The 15,356-nt window shown below is 44.6% G+C and overlaps 1 protein-coding gene across 1 annotated transcript in view; it reads right to left on the minus strand.

The window, feature by feature from the left end:
* The window catches only part of BTAF1 (B-TFIID TATA-box binding protein associated factor 1), a 104,141-nt gene extending 97,121 nt beyond the window's left edge, over nucleotides 1–7,020 (minus strand). The window contains exon 1 of the mRNA XM_075000416.1: nucleotides 6,693–7,020. Coding sequence (XP_074856517.1) covers nucleotides 6,693–6,706 — 14 coding nt within the window. The 5' untranslated portion in view covers nucleotides 6,707–7,020. The remainder of the gene's footprint in view (nucleotides 1–6,692) is intronic.
* Nucleotides 7,021–15,356: the final 8,336 nt, after the last annotated feature.

Genomic DNA, 15,356 nt, shown 5'->3' on the forward strand with positions numbered 1-15,356 from the left:
TAAAACTAGAAAGAATCACACTAATAACACTGTCACCCATATCAACAGGCTTCTAAATAGTAACCAACCTGACCCCAGTATGTCAATTCCTCTCTGCTACTGTTGCTGCTTGGGAAAGCCAAGAGCAGCAGCAAAAATGAAACTAAATGCAAAGTTATGGCATGTCTTCACCACAGTCTATATCCAGGGGCAGCGATAGATCTAACGGGTTGGGAAGGAGGATTAGTTTATTGTATCTCATATAGATATGGGAGAGCATCAGCTGTCAACTTACCACAGTGAAGATACCATGATAAGCAGACCCTAGTGTGTCAACTTTAGCTACTTTATTCACATAGCTTAAGTTGCATAACTTAGCTCAGCAGCCCACAGTAGACAAGACCTTAGACAGAGCTGCATACCATTTAGAAGGCTCTACAATGTAACAGGTTACATTTTCTTAAGTTATATTGTGCAAGAACCAACTGTCCCATCATAACATTTCCACAAATGTGATTTGTCATACTTTTCCCAGAATACTTTTTGGTTAAGTTAAAATTCAGAAGTTGACGGACTGAGTTTGAAATTGCAGATGTTTATGATTCTACAAGGTTGACAGTTTTTAGGAACTCTTATGTGACACAGCCTCACACAAAGCTTGCCAAGATCAGCATATGAGCTATTATCAGGGACTCTACCATAGTAATCATCCTTAGTAACAATTCAGAATATGGGTCCTGCGTTATGCTCCCAATTTTGGGAGTGTAAAACTGAAGGATGCTACACTGAAAACCTTGTTTATTTACAGACCAGGTATACCACTGGTCACAGCAGCTTATGGTTTTCTGCTCTTCCTTTTAAAGTGCTTCACACTGTCCCCAGTGAGGTAGGAAAGTATTTCACACAAACAACTAGAAAACTAATCAAAATTCATAAAGTACATTAAAGGTGGTAAGTTACAAGTATTATACCTGCCTCATGTCATTCTGCCATTTTCTTTGACATTTTTAAAAAAAAAAAAAGTCACATTTTCTATTTTGAAAGTGTTTCTTCTCCCTTCCCCAACCCCAAAGTAGTGCATGAGATCCCTATTAGTCTTGGAAGTAACTGGCTAAACAGAAGAAACAATGACAACACATAAAATATGTTTGAATACACCAAAAGCTGGAAAAAAGAATCCAGGTTCCCTCTAAACTTTAAGTCAGGGTCAGCAAACCCTGGCACAGGTCCCAAAGGTGGCATGTGAGTTGCTTTTCATCAGCATGTGAGGCAAGAGTTCAGCCCCCCTTCACTTCCCCCACCATTCAGCAGGGAGTTTACTTAAAAGTCTGTGGATTAATAAGACCAGATAATGCTACCCACCACCACCTAAAGTTCAAGCTCTGCATCTTAATTTATTAATGAAGCTGTTGTAAGTAGAACTATTAGTGACTTTAAAAAGTATCACTGACACTGGTACAAAGAGGTCAAAACTCATATTTCTGCACTCCACCTTGGAAAGGTTGCTGACCCATGCTCTAAATTATAGTGGGTCCTGTGTGGGTATTATTTTTTTAGTTAAATTCCTTATTAGCTTTTTAGCTGGCAGTGTCCCCTTTCTGTCTTGATGCCAGCACATACTTCAGACACTGCTGAACTCTAGCAACAATACTGAATGTCTTTTTTGCAGTTATAATTATTTATAATGCAAAATTGTACACTAGATAACCAAGGATCTAGGGGTCATAATGGACCACAACCTAATACTGGAAAAAAAAAAGGGCAGGGCGGGAGGCAGGCAAATATTCTGGGATGTATTCACAGGAGTGTTCTATTCCACACTGATTAGGACTCAGCTAGAGTATTGTGTTCAGTTCTGGGCACCATATTTCAAGAAAGATGTGGGCACATTGGAGAAGGTCCAGAAAAGAACAACAAAAATGACTGAAAGTCTCGAACAGATGACCTATGAGGGACGAGAGAAAGAACTGAATTTCTTTAGCCTTGAAGAGAGTAGACAGAAGGGACATGGTAACAGCTTTTAAGCACCTAAAAGACTGTTACAAGGGGGAGGGAGAAAAATTATTTTCCTTGATCTCTGATGATAGGACAAGAAGCAATGGGGTTAGTTTCAGCAAGGGAGGTTTAGGATGCACATTAGGGAAAAAAAATTCCTAACTCTCCATGTGGTCACACACTGGAATAAATTGCCTCGGATTCTGTCGACTCTCCATCATTGGAGATTGTTAAAAGCAAGTTAAACATCTGCCAGGGATGATCTAGATCAAGAGTAAGCCAGCTTATGTTGGTTCTCACTTTTCAGCTGTGCAAGTAGCTCCCCCACCCAACTTATGAGAGGACCACAGGAAGGGAGGCACTCAGGACGAGGGTGAGATGCTTAGGAAGTAAGTGCTGGGAGGCTCCAAGGGATGCCTTGAAGGGAAAGTGGTGCTCGGGGGCGGGGGGAAGCCAAAAGAGGGTACCAAGGAGAGTACTTCACCAACCCACAAACTCCCTAGCTACCCCTGCCACTTGACTCAGGGTCTCTGTGCTTTCTGCCTGGTCCAGCAGCAGGGGGGTATTCCCTTGGCGACAGCAGCAGTGCAGGCTGCACAGAAGATAGAGGGCTGGCGAGGCAGCAGAAGTTGCGGGGGGGGGGGGGGGGGAGCAAACTGCACTGTGCCCCTCCTTTACAAAATGCACACACCCTGATCTAGATCAGTGTTTCTTAAACTTTTGGAGGCCATGGAACACCAAACAATAATATTTTTATGCAGAATGCCTATAAAATTTTCCTTAAAAATTGTTGTAGATCAAAAAGCCAGCAACAGAAACAGAAAAACCAATGTAAAGTAATTAAATTGTGTACCATAGCAATGATGTGACATTGGATCTGGTTTTAACAAACAGAAAACATATACCATCAGTGTATAACAAAAAAAAAAAAAAAAAAAAAAAAGGATCAGACAATTGCAGCAGACCTGCAAGTTATTCACAGAACACCAGTGTTCTGCAGAAAATAGTTACACTGATCTAGATGTTGCTTGGTCCTGCCATGAGTGCAGGGGACTAGATTTTATGACCTCTCAAGGTTCCTTCCAATTCTATAACTTTACATCACAAAGACCACAAGGACATCATAAAAACAACAAGAAGTCCTGCGGCACATTATAAAAGGGGCCAGATCTGAACAAATGACTAAGGCAGTACAGTAATCTGTTCATATTACTGTCCTCATCTTGAACCATCTAGGCTCCACATCATCAATTCCTTTCTGAAGCAGGGGTTTCTACCATGCTTAAATCTGTGTACAAACAGAAGAACAAAAATTTCTTGCTATTGTACTGTTTCTACCAAGAAAGAATTTCATTACCCAGATACACTTACCTGAACAGATAACATGGAAAAAGTGGGGAGAAAAGAGAATTCCCACTAAATTATCCCTGTTCAATGCTTATTCATGGATAACAGAGAAGGGGGCACTGTAGCGATATGGATTTGTCTCTTGAGAGGAAGGCTATTCTGCCTAAACAACCACTTGTATTTATTTGCGCCGGGCGGGGGGTGTGTGTGATATCCATTCAGTAGTCCCTATTTGTCTATGTCTTATCGCAGGAGAGATGACACATAGTAAAATATAGATTACCTAGTAAGAGTAGCATATGCCCCATAACAAAAGGCCTATCTTACATAATTAAAATATATAAAAACTCAAAACAATGAAATAAGTCTCTATAGAAATTTAAAAAAAACAAGCTTTTCCCACAAAAATTTCTAGAACACAGCAGTTTGGAAGCAGATCCATGCTGTTGCATGAAGAGTGGTGTGTATTACACAGACTAATATCCCAAAATCCATTTCCTTCATTCTGTAAGAGCCAGCTTTAATTAAAATTTTTTCTGTAAATTTGTCTTACTTGTAGCAGCATAAAACAACCTAATCTGACTTTGACAAAAAAAAAAGTTTATATTGTCAGAGTTCCATCTGTTTAGCACTTAGTTCTAACAAGTCAAGATTTTAGGAAGGTTTCTCCATTTATCCATGTTTCAAAGTGAACCTTCACATGCACAAGGTCCTTGACAATCTTGTTTTTTGCTTTTATTGTATCTTGCACTTCAAAGAGCAGCAAAAACGGGATACCATTTCATTTCAAGGTTCTAATACCAAGCGACCCTTAGGGATTTTTTAACTAACACTGGTATTACCCTCCACAGATATTTAGTTAAACTTATTTTCCCACACTATTTATAGATGAAATTGAACCATAAACTTAGTTTTTCATGTAAAACACACTTTTAACCACAGCTATCCATGGGAAGAGTTCAGATTGCTAAGACTAAATGAAACTTATAAAGACCATACCACTAAGCAACCAGACCTCATGGGAAATGTAAGTCAACATCAACAATTCATAGCTACATGCAATTTGGAAAGGAAAACATGTGGAAACTTCTGCATTCAGGAGAAGTGTGGAAACATGGTTTTCTTTTGTCAGGTGTAATACAGTCTGCTATAATACTCCTGTTCTTGTGTTTTAAGGAAAGGTTACTTGTCAGAGGACAAGTTACTGTGTATGATCTGCACTGTTTGAGATACCTACTGTAAGAATGTGTTAAGGCCAAACGTATACAGTATCACTTCTGCATGATGACAAACTTTGGAGACAAGGGGAACATCCAAACTGTTACACGAGTTTCAAAATATGCAGTTCCTGTTCACTATGCAGCTCTTGAAGTGATTCCTTACTATCTCACAAATACTGCACTAATTTTGTGACACTAATGTTTTCTTACAGTAGACAAAGTAAGAAACTTGGTATAATATTATTTTAACAGTAACAGAGAGGGAGCTGTGCTAGTCTATATACTATCAAAACAAAAAGCAGTCAAGCGACACACACTTGTTGCAGTGGAATGCTATGCAATCATTTCCAAAACTCTCAAAACAAAAAGCAGTCAATTAGCACTTTAACGACTAGCAAAATAATTTATTAAGCGAGCTTCTGGTCTGAAGTAGTGGATCTGTCCCACAAAAGCTCACCTAATAAATTATTTTGCTAGTCTTTAAAGTGCTAATTGACTGCTTTTTGAAGACTAGCAAAATAATTTATTAGGTGAGCTTTTGTGGGACAGATCCACTACTTCAGACCAGAAGCTCGCTTAATAAATTATTTTGCTAGTCTTTAAAGTGCTAATTGACTGCTTTTTGTTTTGAGAGTTTTGGAAATGATTGCATAGCATTCCACTGCAACAAGTGCATGTCACAAGTGAAACTACATGACCAGAACACAACTTTCTTAAGTTAACACTGAAATGACAGAAGTATATCTTGTCCACACAGTGAACATCTTCTGATTGCAAGCATTTGAGCTTGGCACAGAAGCAAATCCTCATGTTACACAAGACTTTGGAAAAGGTGTCAACTGGAATATTAAGAATTAGCAGAACAGTGATTTCCAGCATGGTAATTAGAGAATTCTTGTATAATAGAATTATTTATAGTGACTGCCCCAAAAATAAAGGGATTAGAATATTGTTCATTGGAAATGACACATGACATCTGATGGCAAAATTTAACTGCTTGAAAAAGTTTGTTAGAATAATCTCCCACTGCTTTCAGTTCTCAAGGACAGTTTAGGAAAAAACACTACAAAACAATTGTTTTATAGGGAAGAGTGGAGAACATAATGAAAAAGAATTTGAGATACTGTCAAACTCAAAGCTTCTGCATGTCAAACCACCCGGCCTCACTTCTGTTAGAAACTTATGGACATATAAATACGGGTAAAAAATATAAGTAGTAGTGAGGTTTATATTTGAATTAGGTCTCCTCTGTAACAGTGCACATACCTTCCAACACACCTACAAATTCATAGATAGGAGCAACATGTTATGATATGTTTGATTATTTGGACTCAATCTAACCCATCACCTCAAGGGGAAACCCCACTTTTGTTACAGAAGTTTTACAATGTTGAGGTACCACGTATGTAGATTATTCCAAAATTTCATCACCACATTCATAACCTCTGGGTAATAGTTAAATTTGGGGTTGGGAAGGCATCCCATTGTATTTATTTATTTAATGTGTAAAGATGACTGGAATGTAGTCATTTTGTAATTCACAAATATTTTAATAAAGTTTCTACCATTAAATACTTTAATCCCCCAGCATATCCTGATTCATATATGGTTAAATCCATACTTTCTAAAGAACCTAATCACTACTGCGTGGAAGTCTACCATTTCGTTATTACCGTACTAGGAGGCAGACAAAGCGAAGTGGTCCCTGTCAACCTCTGAGGCCAGGATCACCCGCCCAGCATCACCCACCCAGCAGACTGATGGGCTATTCTGATGTGGCAGGAGTCCGCATCCTTTGACAGTGTGCATACCATGTTGGGTTGGGGGGGGGGGGGGAACAAAACTTATCGCAGGAAGGAGGGGCCGGGGGCCTCACACCCTTTATTGAGCTAAGGGCTTCGGTCCGCCGCCGGGGTTGTGCTTACGCCAGCTGGTGGCACACCATGGACTCAGCCCGCGATCAGAGCCGCCCAGGAACATCAGATGCACACACTGGAACCGCAAGTGCCGCACGCTGCTGGGCAGGGATCATATCCTGGGGGGGCCTGAGGAGGCGACGGAACCGAGTTAACGCTCCCCCCACCACCCCACACAACGTGCTGCCACAGGGGCCGCCACCCTCCTCCCCCGCCCCTCCGGGTTCATACAGACCTGGAGACCGCCATAGCCAGGACCTGGGCCTAGTTGGATGAAGGCTGCGGAGGGGCAGGCAGGGCCGCCGTCACTCTCCGGGTAAGGAGGATGCAGAGGCCGGGCCTGGCCTAGGCCTCTGAGGCCCCACACCCCGACTTCGGCCCCCACGAAGAAAGCTGGGGAATGACTGGGGGCGTGGACGGCCGGTGGAGTCCCACTGGCCCCGCGGGTAACGGCAGGGTGGGTAGTAGGAGTAGAGCGGCCCCAAAGCGCGGATTAAAGCTTCTATTCGCCCATCGCTAGGGAGAAGCCCAACGCCTGGTTTTATACGAGCAGCCATCTTGTATTTATTCCCTTCCTCCATGATAGCCGCTTCCTGATTGGCAAAAGCAGCGCCCCTCAGCCAATGGAAACAGCGCTTCTAAGAGCAGGAAGGGAGGGAGCTTAGCATTGGGGGTTGGGGTTGAGCGGACTATCATGGAGCCTGCCGGGCCTGCTGGGGAGCGTTGAGGGAGAGGCGGGCCATCAGCGGGCCCTACCATTTACACAGCTGTGGAGGGGAAGCTACACGGCGGATCGTGCCCGTGGGTGCTAAGGGGGGGTGGAGAGAGAATCCCTAGAACATGTGAAGCAATTTACATCCACGCAGTAAACTAACCCGCAGGTTTCTCCGTGGGGCGAGAGTGGGAGAATTCACCCTCCCCCGCTTCGCGTGCAGTGGCACGACCCCCTCCGTGCCATAACTGCTGCTTGCAAGCCTTTGCCTATGGCAGCAGGGGAGCGACTCGCCTCGCAATCCTACAACGGCCAGCATGCACCGCGTCCGCTTGAGAGGCTGGGCTGCGTGCGCAGGGCGCGGCCATGCTCACGGCGTCGTGAGGCAGGGGACGCGCGCGCCCCTGCTGGGGAAATTGACGCAGCCGCGGGCCCTGAAGGATTCCCGGGCTTTTCGGGGTGTGCCGCTTGGGGGTTCGTTCCTGCTTCTCCCATGGGACGGGGGTGGGGTGCGGTACGGGAAAAACCCATCGGTTCCCAGAGCTGCAGCCAGCGCAGGTACTGATGTACGCTCACCCCGTCCGCGCAGCAGTGGTTAACACGCTGTGAAACAGACTCGGGACTCCACTACGACTACTTAGATTTACTTACAATTGTTTATTAACCTGCAACACAGCTCACAATAGCCAGGCACCGACTGAGTTTCCATTTCTGCAGCTCATTCCACTCCCTCTGCAGAGAGGAATTGCCACTACCTGACAGAGCCGCGGTTAACAGTCAGCTGCACTTAAAGCCGCCTACCCACCAAGCTACAAATTCTCCCCCACACGTTTCCCGCAAAGGGGAGAAGCAAAACTAGTTTTAAAGGCTACTATGACTCCGCCCAACAATCTGTTCCACCAATCATAGTTCTTGGCTTATTATCATTATAATTTATTGCCCTCTATACATGGGATAGATGATTAACCCTTTCCTCAGGTGCCAATTATCAGCCTCACAAGGTTTGCTAGTATCTGATTTCCAGGATTGTTCCCCCCCCCAACATTTGCCACTTTAAAAATGTTGTCAAAGAGCCTTTTGCTACAGTCAGCCCTCTGGGATAGCATATGATTTAAATAATTACCTTTTTTGTAGTATCTTAGTAACTTTGATCCAAGTCCTCAAAGATATTTAGGCACCTAACTACAGTTGAACTTAGTGGGAGATGAATACCATTGTGGGTCATCAGAGCCTTTACTCCCAGGTTTCTTGAGGACAAGATTGACTAGGGTGACCGTCTGGGACAGTCCCATATTTTAGGCAGGAGTCCCGCCATTTTTTAACAAAAAACTAATTGTCCCATATAGTCACTCACCTGCTGAGCTGCCCTTTCCCCCAGTCAGTGCAGCTGCAGGTAAAATCAATCAGGAGCTGGCTGCACAGTATGTACTCACTGGCCAGTACAGGCAGCAGCGGGAGAGGGAGTTAGGGGCTCTGCCACAGAGATAAGGCAGGGTACATTGGGGGGTAGGGTAGTGAAGTGTGTTCCTCCCCTAAGATTTTAAGGGGGACCTGGTGCCCCAGCAGTGCTGGATAGCCCCTCATGGGGCAGCTGCCCCTGCAGCTGGGGAGACCACTGTGGGGGGTAGCCCAATCCCTGACACAGGACAGTTTCTCATGTAGCATCCCTTCCCCCCTATGGGGCTGCTGGCTCTGCAGCTAGGGAGCCCGTGCAGCCTGCCAGCCCTCCTGTGGGCAGCAGCATGGTTGCCAGCACCCCAAGGCATGGGGTAGCCAAGGAGCTCTCCTGTTGGGCAGCCGCCCCATTCCCAGCACCTGAAAGCATAGGCCAGCTGGGGAGCTTCCCTGTGAGGCTGCAGCCCACTTCCTGGTGCCCCAAGGTGTGAGGCAGCAGCCCTGTTCTTGGTGACCAGAGGCATGGGGCAGCCCTCACTGCAGGGTAACAGTCCCCACAGGGCAGCCACCACTGGAGTCAGGAAGCATCCCTACAGTATTCCCAGCAGTGTGGGGCAGCTGTCAAACCCCCTCCCCTTCCTCAGGGCAACTGGCCCTGCAACTGTGGAGCTCCCCCATCGGGCAGCAGGCCCGTTCCAGCACACTGTGGCATGGGGCAGCCAGGGAGCTGCACTTGCTTGGAAGCTGTAGCTGGGGAGCCTTCCCCAACCCTGTCCTGTATTTGGCATAGGGGAATATGATCAGCCTAAGACTGACTGAGTAGCATTCAGTCCTGATGTTTTAGTGCTCTTATTTTATCATTATATTCTGGCACCTCCTCTGTTGTCATCAGTCTCTGATAATTCCTTATTAAATGAAAGGAGCTAGTCTGACATAGGCACTTGCAGTCTAGATATCATGTTACTTCTTTACCATGTATTGAAGCTCCTTAATTGATCCCTTTATTGTCTGATTAATAGTCCAGCAGGCCAACCCATTTCCTCACGGACTTTGTCTTTCAGACATATTTAAAAAAATCTTGTTAATATTTTTGTAAGATCATATGCTTTTCAATTACCACGTAGAATTCCTAATTTTATTTTTATTTTATATTTTACTTATTTTATTTTAGGCTCCCATATACTACTTCCCTAAAGATAGACTTCTGTTTTCTGAAGAATATTTATATAAGTAACCTCTAGTTGTGGCTATTCAACCAAATATTTTTCATTGTTTAGAGGTATGTTCATGATGTGTCACTCTACTAGGCTAAATGCTGAATCTTTGACCAAGATTATACCAAAAAGTTAAGTTGACCCAGTTGTGTTTCTCTTTGGCGTAAAAGCTGAACTAGCCTCTAACTTAGACAGTGTTAGGTTGACGGAAGAATGCTGCTGACTAGCTACTCCCTCACAGGGAGGTGGATTAACTGCAGCAACAGGAGAACCCCTGTGCTGCTGTAGGGTTGCAAGTGTAGATCACCTGTGAATTTTAATTGTCTCTCTTTTGAAAAATTTCATAATTTTGTTGACTTCTGCAGGGCTTTCTTTCTGGTGGAACACCACCTTTTTTTGGCACCAGTGCTGATGCTGCCATTTTTGAATTGTTCTGAACTGCACGTGTGGCTCTTTAAGGAGCTGATAAGTGGTTCAGGGCTCCTGCTGCTGATGGTGTCGCCATTGCTTCTGGCTCACAGTGTCCTGGCATGCTGAAGCCAGGGACTCAACTTAATTGGTTTAACAGCAGGACATTAAACCAGTTAAGTGGAGTCCTTCTTGCTTCAGCAAGCCAGGGATCTGTGAGCAGCCCCTGTTGTTTTATGTGGGTGAGCTGGCACAGTTGCTTTAAAAAGCAGGCGGCCAGTGAAGAACCATGTAGCGCTCCTTCCTGTAAGGTGAGTCAGTGTTGCAGGAGGGTGGTTTGGGGTTCTGTGGGGGAAGGACAGGTTATGGGGGTGTTGGGGATGCCTGGCTCTGGGGGAGGGGGTAAGAGTGGGGGCTGGCAGTGCTTGGCTTTGGGGGAAGGGAAGGGAAGGAAAGGGAAGGGAGGGGGTTGGAGTTAGAGTAGGGGCCGGGGGGTTGGGATTAGAGCCGTGGTGTCCAATAGCTGGACAGTGCAGTGTGATGAAGTGGCTTGGAACTTGTGTGGCAAGGGGCTCAGCTCAGGTGGCTGGCACTTGGCTCTGGTGTGGCTCGGGTGGCTGGTGCATGGCTCTGGCAGCTGGCGTGGCTGGCATGCAGCTTGGGGAGCTGGGGCTGCACCAGGTACCCACAGGGTGGGGCTGTGCTGCAATCTGGCCAATCCATAGTCAGCCTCTAGGCTGGGACCAGTGCTGGTGCAGTGTCTGGCACGCTGGTCAGAGCTGGAGCTGGTCTCTGCAGGGCCTGGGCTGCGCCTGTAGCTCTGGACCCATGTCAGCAGCCCAGTTGGGGTGAAGCTGGCACCCATGTGGCTGGGGCCATGTCCAGCATGGGGCTGGAACCAGCCTTTGCAGCTGGTTGTAAGGGGGACTTTGGACAGGGGGGCCACTAAGGCTCAGGCTCTATTGAGTCATCTGTAGTTTGCAGGGGCTACAGGGATTTGGGGGCAGGTTGCCTGGCTGCTGGGGGTAGGGGGGAGTATGATGCCTGGCTGGGGGGGTTGGTGCTTGGCTCGGGGGGGCATGTGGTGATCTGTGCAAGTGCTTTTGGACACCACTGGGTTAGAGGGTGGGAACTGGGAGTACTTGGCCCTGGGGAAGTGGAGGGAGGTTGGATTAGACTGGGGATCTGGGGGATGGGGTTAGAGGTAGGCTGGGAGTGCCTGGTTCTGGGGGAGGGCTTTGATTTAGAGCTGGGAGGGGGGCAGGGAGTGCCTGGTTCTGGGGGTGCCTAGCTCTGAGGGATGGGGAGAGCATTCATTTAGAGCGGGGGGGTGCTGTGGGTGTGGGGGTGAAGCCTAGGGGCAATTTGGAGCTGTGGGGGGTTAAGCCACCTGGTACTGAGAGGGGGTGTGGACTGCGGTTGGGGGGGCGGGTCTGGGGCTTGAGCTCCACCACTTTTTTTTTTTTGTAGAAAAAAGAACGAGAATTGTCCTTTATAAAAGTACAGCATCAAAAATGTTAATTTTTGGCACAGTCCATCCCTTGAGGATTGGAATTAATATCATAGTCACTTTCATTTAGTAGTTTATCTACTGTTACTTTTAGAACACTTCTGAGCTATCTAGAAAAACTAGATGTACACAAATTCCATGGGTCTGGATTTAATGCACCTGAGGGTAGTGAGGGAATTGGCAGAGGTCATTGCTGAACCTTTGGCCATTATCTTTGAAGACTCTTGGAGATCAGGGGAAATACTGGATGACTGGAAAAAGGCAAACGTAGTGCCCATCTTTAAAAAAGGAAAGAAGGACAATTCAGGGAACTATAGACTGGTCAGCCTTACCTCAATCTCTGGTAAAATAATGGAGGGAGTCCTCAAGGAGTCCATTTTGGAGCACTTGGAAGAGGGGAAAGTGATGAAAAGTAGCCAACATGGATTCACCAGGGGCAAGTCCTGCCTGACCAGTCTAATTAGCTTCTATGATGAGATAATAGGCTTGTGGACATGGGGAAGTCACTGGATGTGATATACCTTCACTTCAGCAAAGCTTTTGGTACAGTCTTCCACAACATTCTTGTCCATAAGTTAAGGAAATATGATTGGATCCTTGGACTATAAAATGCATAGAAAACTGGCTTGATGGTTGGGCCCAACAGGTAGTGGTCAATGGCTCAATATCTGGATGGCGGTTGGTTTCAAGCGAAGTGCCGCCAGGCTCAGTTCTGAGGCCGGTGTTATTCAACATCTTTATTAATTATCTGGATGAGGGACTGGATTGCACCCTCAGCAAGTTTGTAGATGACACAAAACTAGGGGGAGAGGTAGATACATTGGAGGGTAGAGAGGGAATCTAGAGTGACCTGGATAAATTGGAGGACTGGGCCAAAAGAAATCTGATGCAGTTCAACAAGGAGAAATGTAGAGTCCTGCACCTGGGGTTGAAGAATCCCAAGCATTGTTATAGGCAGGGGACCGACTGGCTCAGCAGCAGTACAATGGAAAGGGACCTAGGGATTATGGTGGATGAAAGGCTGGATATGAGTAAACAGTGTGCTCTTGTAGCCAAGAAGGCTAACGGCATACTAGGGTGCATTAGGAAGAGCATTTCGAGCAGATCTAGAGGAGTAGTTATTCCTCTCTATTTGGGACTGGTGAGGCCAAATCTTGAATATTGTGTCCAGTTTTGGGACCCCCAGCGTAAAAAGAATGTGGATTTGCTGGAGCAGGTTCAGCAGAGGGCAACAAAAATGATTAAGGGGCTGGAGCACAAGACCTATGAGGATAGGCTGAGGGATTTGGGCTTGTTAGTTTTCTGAAGAGAAGACTGGGAGCTCTAAAGAGGTGGGCGAAAAGCTGCTCTCGGTGGTATCTGATGGCAGAACAAGGAGTAATGGTCTGAAGTTGAAGAGGGAAAGGTGTAGGTTAGATATTAGAAAAAACTACTTCACCAGGAAGGTGGGGAAGCATTGGAATGTGTTGCCTAGAGAAGTGGTGGATTCTCCATCCCCCGAGGTTTTTAAGGTCCTGGCTGGTATGACTTAGTGGGGGTTGATCCTGCTTGAAGCAGGGGGCTGGACTAGATGACCTCCTGAGGTCCCTTCCAGCCCTATGATGCTGTGAGAACAGATTTCAGTGCATTATGACTAGGTCAGCAATAGTCTCTTTTCTTGCATACTATAAAATCAGCTGTTTCAAGAAACAATGTTTTGAGATGTTGAGAAATTGCTTCACTAAATCATGTTCTATTAGGATGTTTGATTTGTTTAAGGTGAATTATCAACTTTTCATTAGATTTAGTTGTCTCTGCTCTCTCTCTGCATTGTGTATTCAAGTGGTCTTTTCCTGATCAAGAGACTGGTAGTTTAACTGTATTTGTAAAGTTCTGTTGCTTGGGATTTTACAGCATGATCCTTATTTATTTTAGTCTTATTAGATTGTATGGGATCTTTTGCATATAATGCCATTTTCCCACTTCGCTTGCCTCATCAGTCCCATAGATTTTAATCCTCCCTCCGACTCATGGCCCCAAACTGCCCCCAGCTTTAACCTCCCCCCCAGCCCCAAACCCAAGGCTCATTTACCTTTCAAAAGCAGCGCCACATGCTGCCACTGCTTCACCAAGTTAGGAGCACTAGGAACCAATCAGAGACTTTTAGGTGTATATTAATGGAAATTTAGTGTCCCTCTTACGAGTTTTTGCCTACAAGCAGAAAGGTGGGAACCAATTGCGCTTGTATAGCGAGGGATGAGTGTATTTAAATTTCTTGTATTGATAAATAGGTAGTCTAAATTTTATTTTTGGCCATAGACTATTTTTATCAAATCTCTTAATTTTTCCAGAATTTACCTCTGGGATCTCCATCTGTTTGTTTCCCCTCCAGCTTAGCACTAATTTTTGTTCAGTTCTTTTCCAAATGGAGAAATACTTTTTGTTGTTGTTGTAGATATGCCTAACATATGCCTTTTTATGCTCCAGGTACTTCTCTACCACGTCAAGCTTTTTTTCCAGCTCCCAATTTAAATAATACCTCCGAAACTGCAGAGTTTTATGCCAGAAAGTCTGGTTCATCTTTTGTGCAGGTGTTCATTTCTTTGAAAAGTTTCCCATTGTCTTACAAATTCAAGCCCATCCTCTTTATATTTCTCTCTGTAATCCAAATATATGACCCTTAGAGGATTACATAAATAATTAATAACAAAGTTGCTATTGGTAGCTTTTACACTGTTAATTTGGCAACAAGACTATTAAATTTATTTGTATTAATCAAGCATGGTTTTTATGAACTTTTGTGAGCTTGACAGTATCAGCCCATGTGGATAAGCATAAGATCATGGAACTTTATTACAACTGGCCTAGAGTGTTATAATAATTTTTTTTAATTAAAAATATCTATTTGTCAAAAACAAAACTACTCTTGCAACAGGGTCAAATTCAATGCATTCTCCAACTCAAAAATGTTGAGAAAAAGAAAGTTTTATAAATTGTCAAAATGAAAAATTCTTTTTCCAGTTAGAAATTACTTTTTTGATCAGAAAAGAAAGTTAATTTGACTGTGAAAAGAAGATTAGAAGAAGAAAAAAGTCAAAATGAAAGTTTTTTCGGAGTGAGCAAAACATAATGGTTTAATTGATATGAAACAAAATGTTTTTCACTATTTTCAAAATTTCTTGGTTCAGTTTGAGATGGGGGGAAAAATGAATTCTTGAAAATATTTGCAGGTCAGGACAGCTATTTACAGCCCACTTCTAAACTGTATCTGAGAGTTCAGTTTGGAGTGGATAGCATGTATGAAATAAGGGAATTCTCTGAGTGAAAACAAATTAATCAGTTAAATATTGTGCATGTATGGAGAACCCTAGGGAAGAAGAGTTCTCACCTTTTTTGGAGTTTACTAGAGCTATGAAAGGCAAAAATGTGCCACTGCTTCAGGAAAGGAGAACTAGAGAGGGTGAAACCTGTTTGTTGCTTTAAGTGTAGGTGTCGCCATATGGGCCTGTGGAAAAATAACAGCATGAAGATAACTTGATGTAAACGGGATCTGAAAGACCGCTTCCATTACAAATAGCTGGGCTGTGAGAGAAACTCTGAGTGTGTCTTTGTAAATACAGTTTGCTCCTGTTTTGCTAATTTTGTTAGCTATTCAGTAGATGGAGTGCTATTTCCCTCATT

Source organism: Carettochelys insculpta, chromosome 7 (genome assembly GCF_033958435.1).
Source record: "Carettochelys insculpta isolate YL-2023 chromosome 7, ASM3395843v1, whole genome shotgun sequence".
In the NCBI taxonomy this organism is placed as follows: domain Eukaryota; kingdom Metazoa; phylum Chordata; order Testudines; family Carettochelyidae; genus Carettochelys; species Carettochelys insculpta.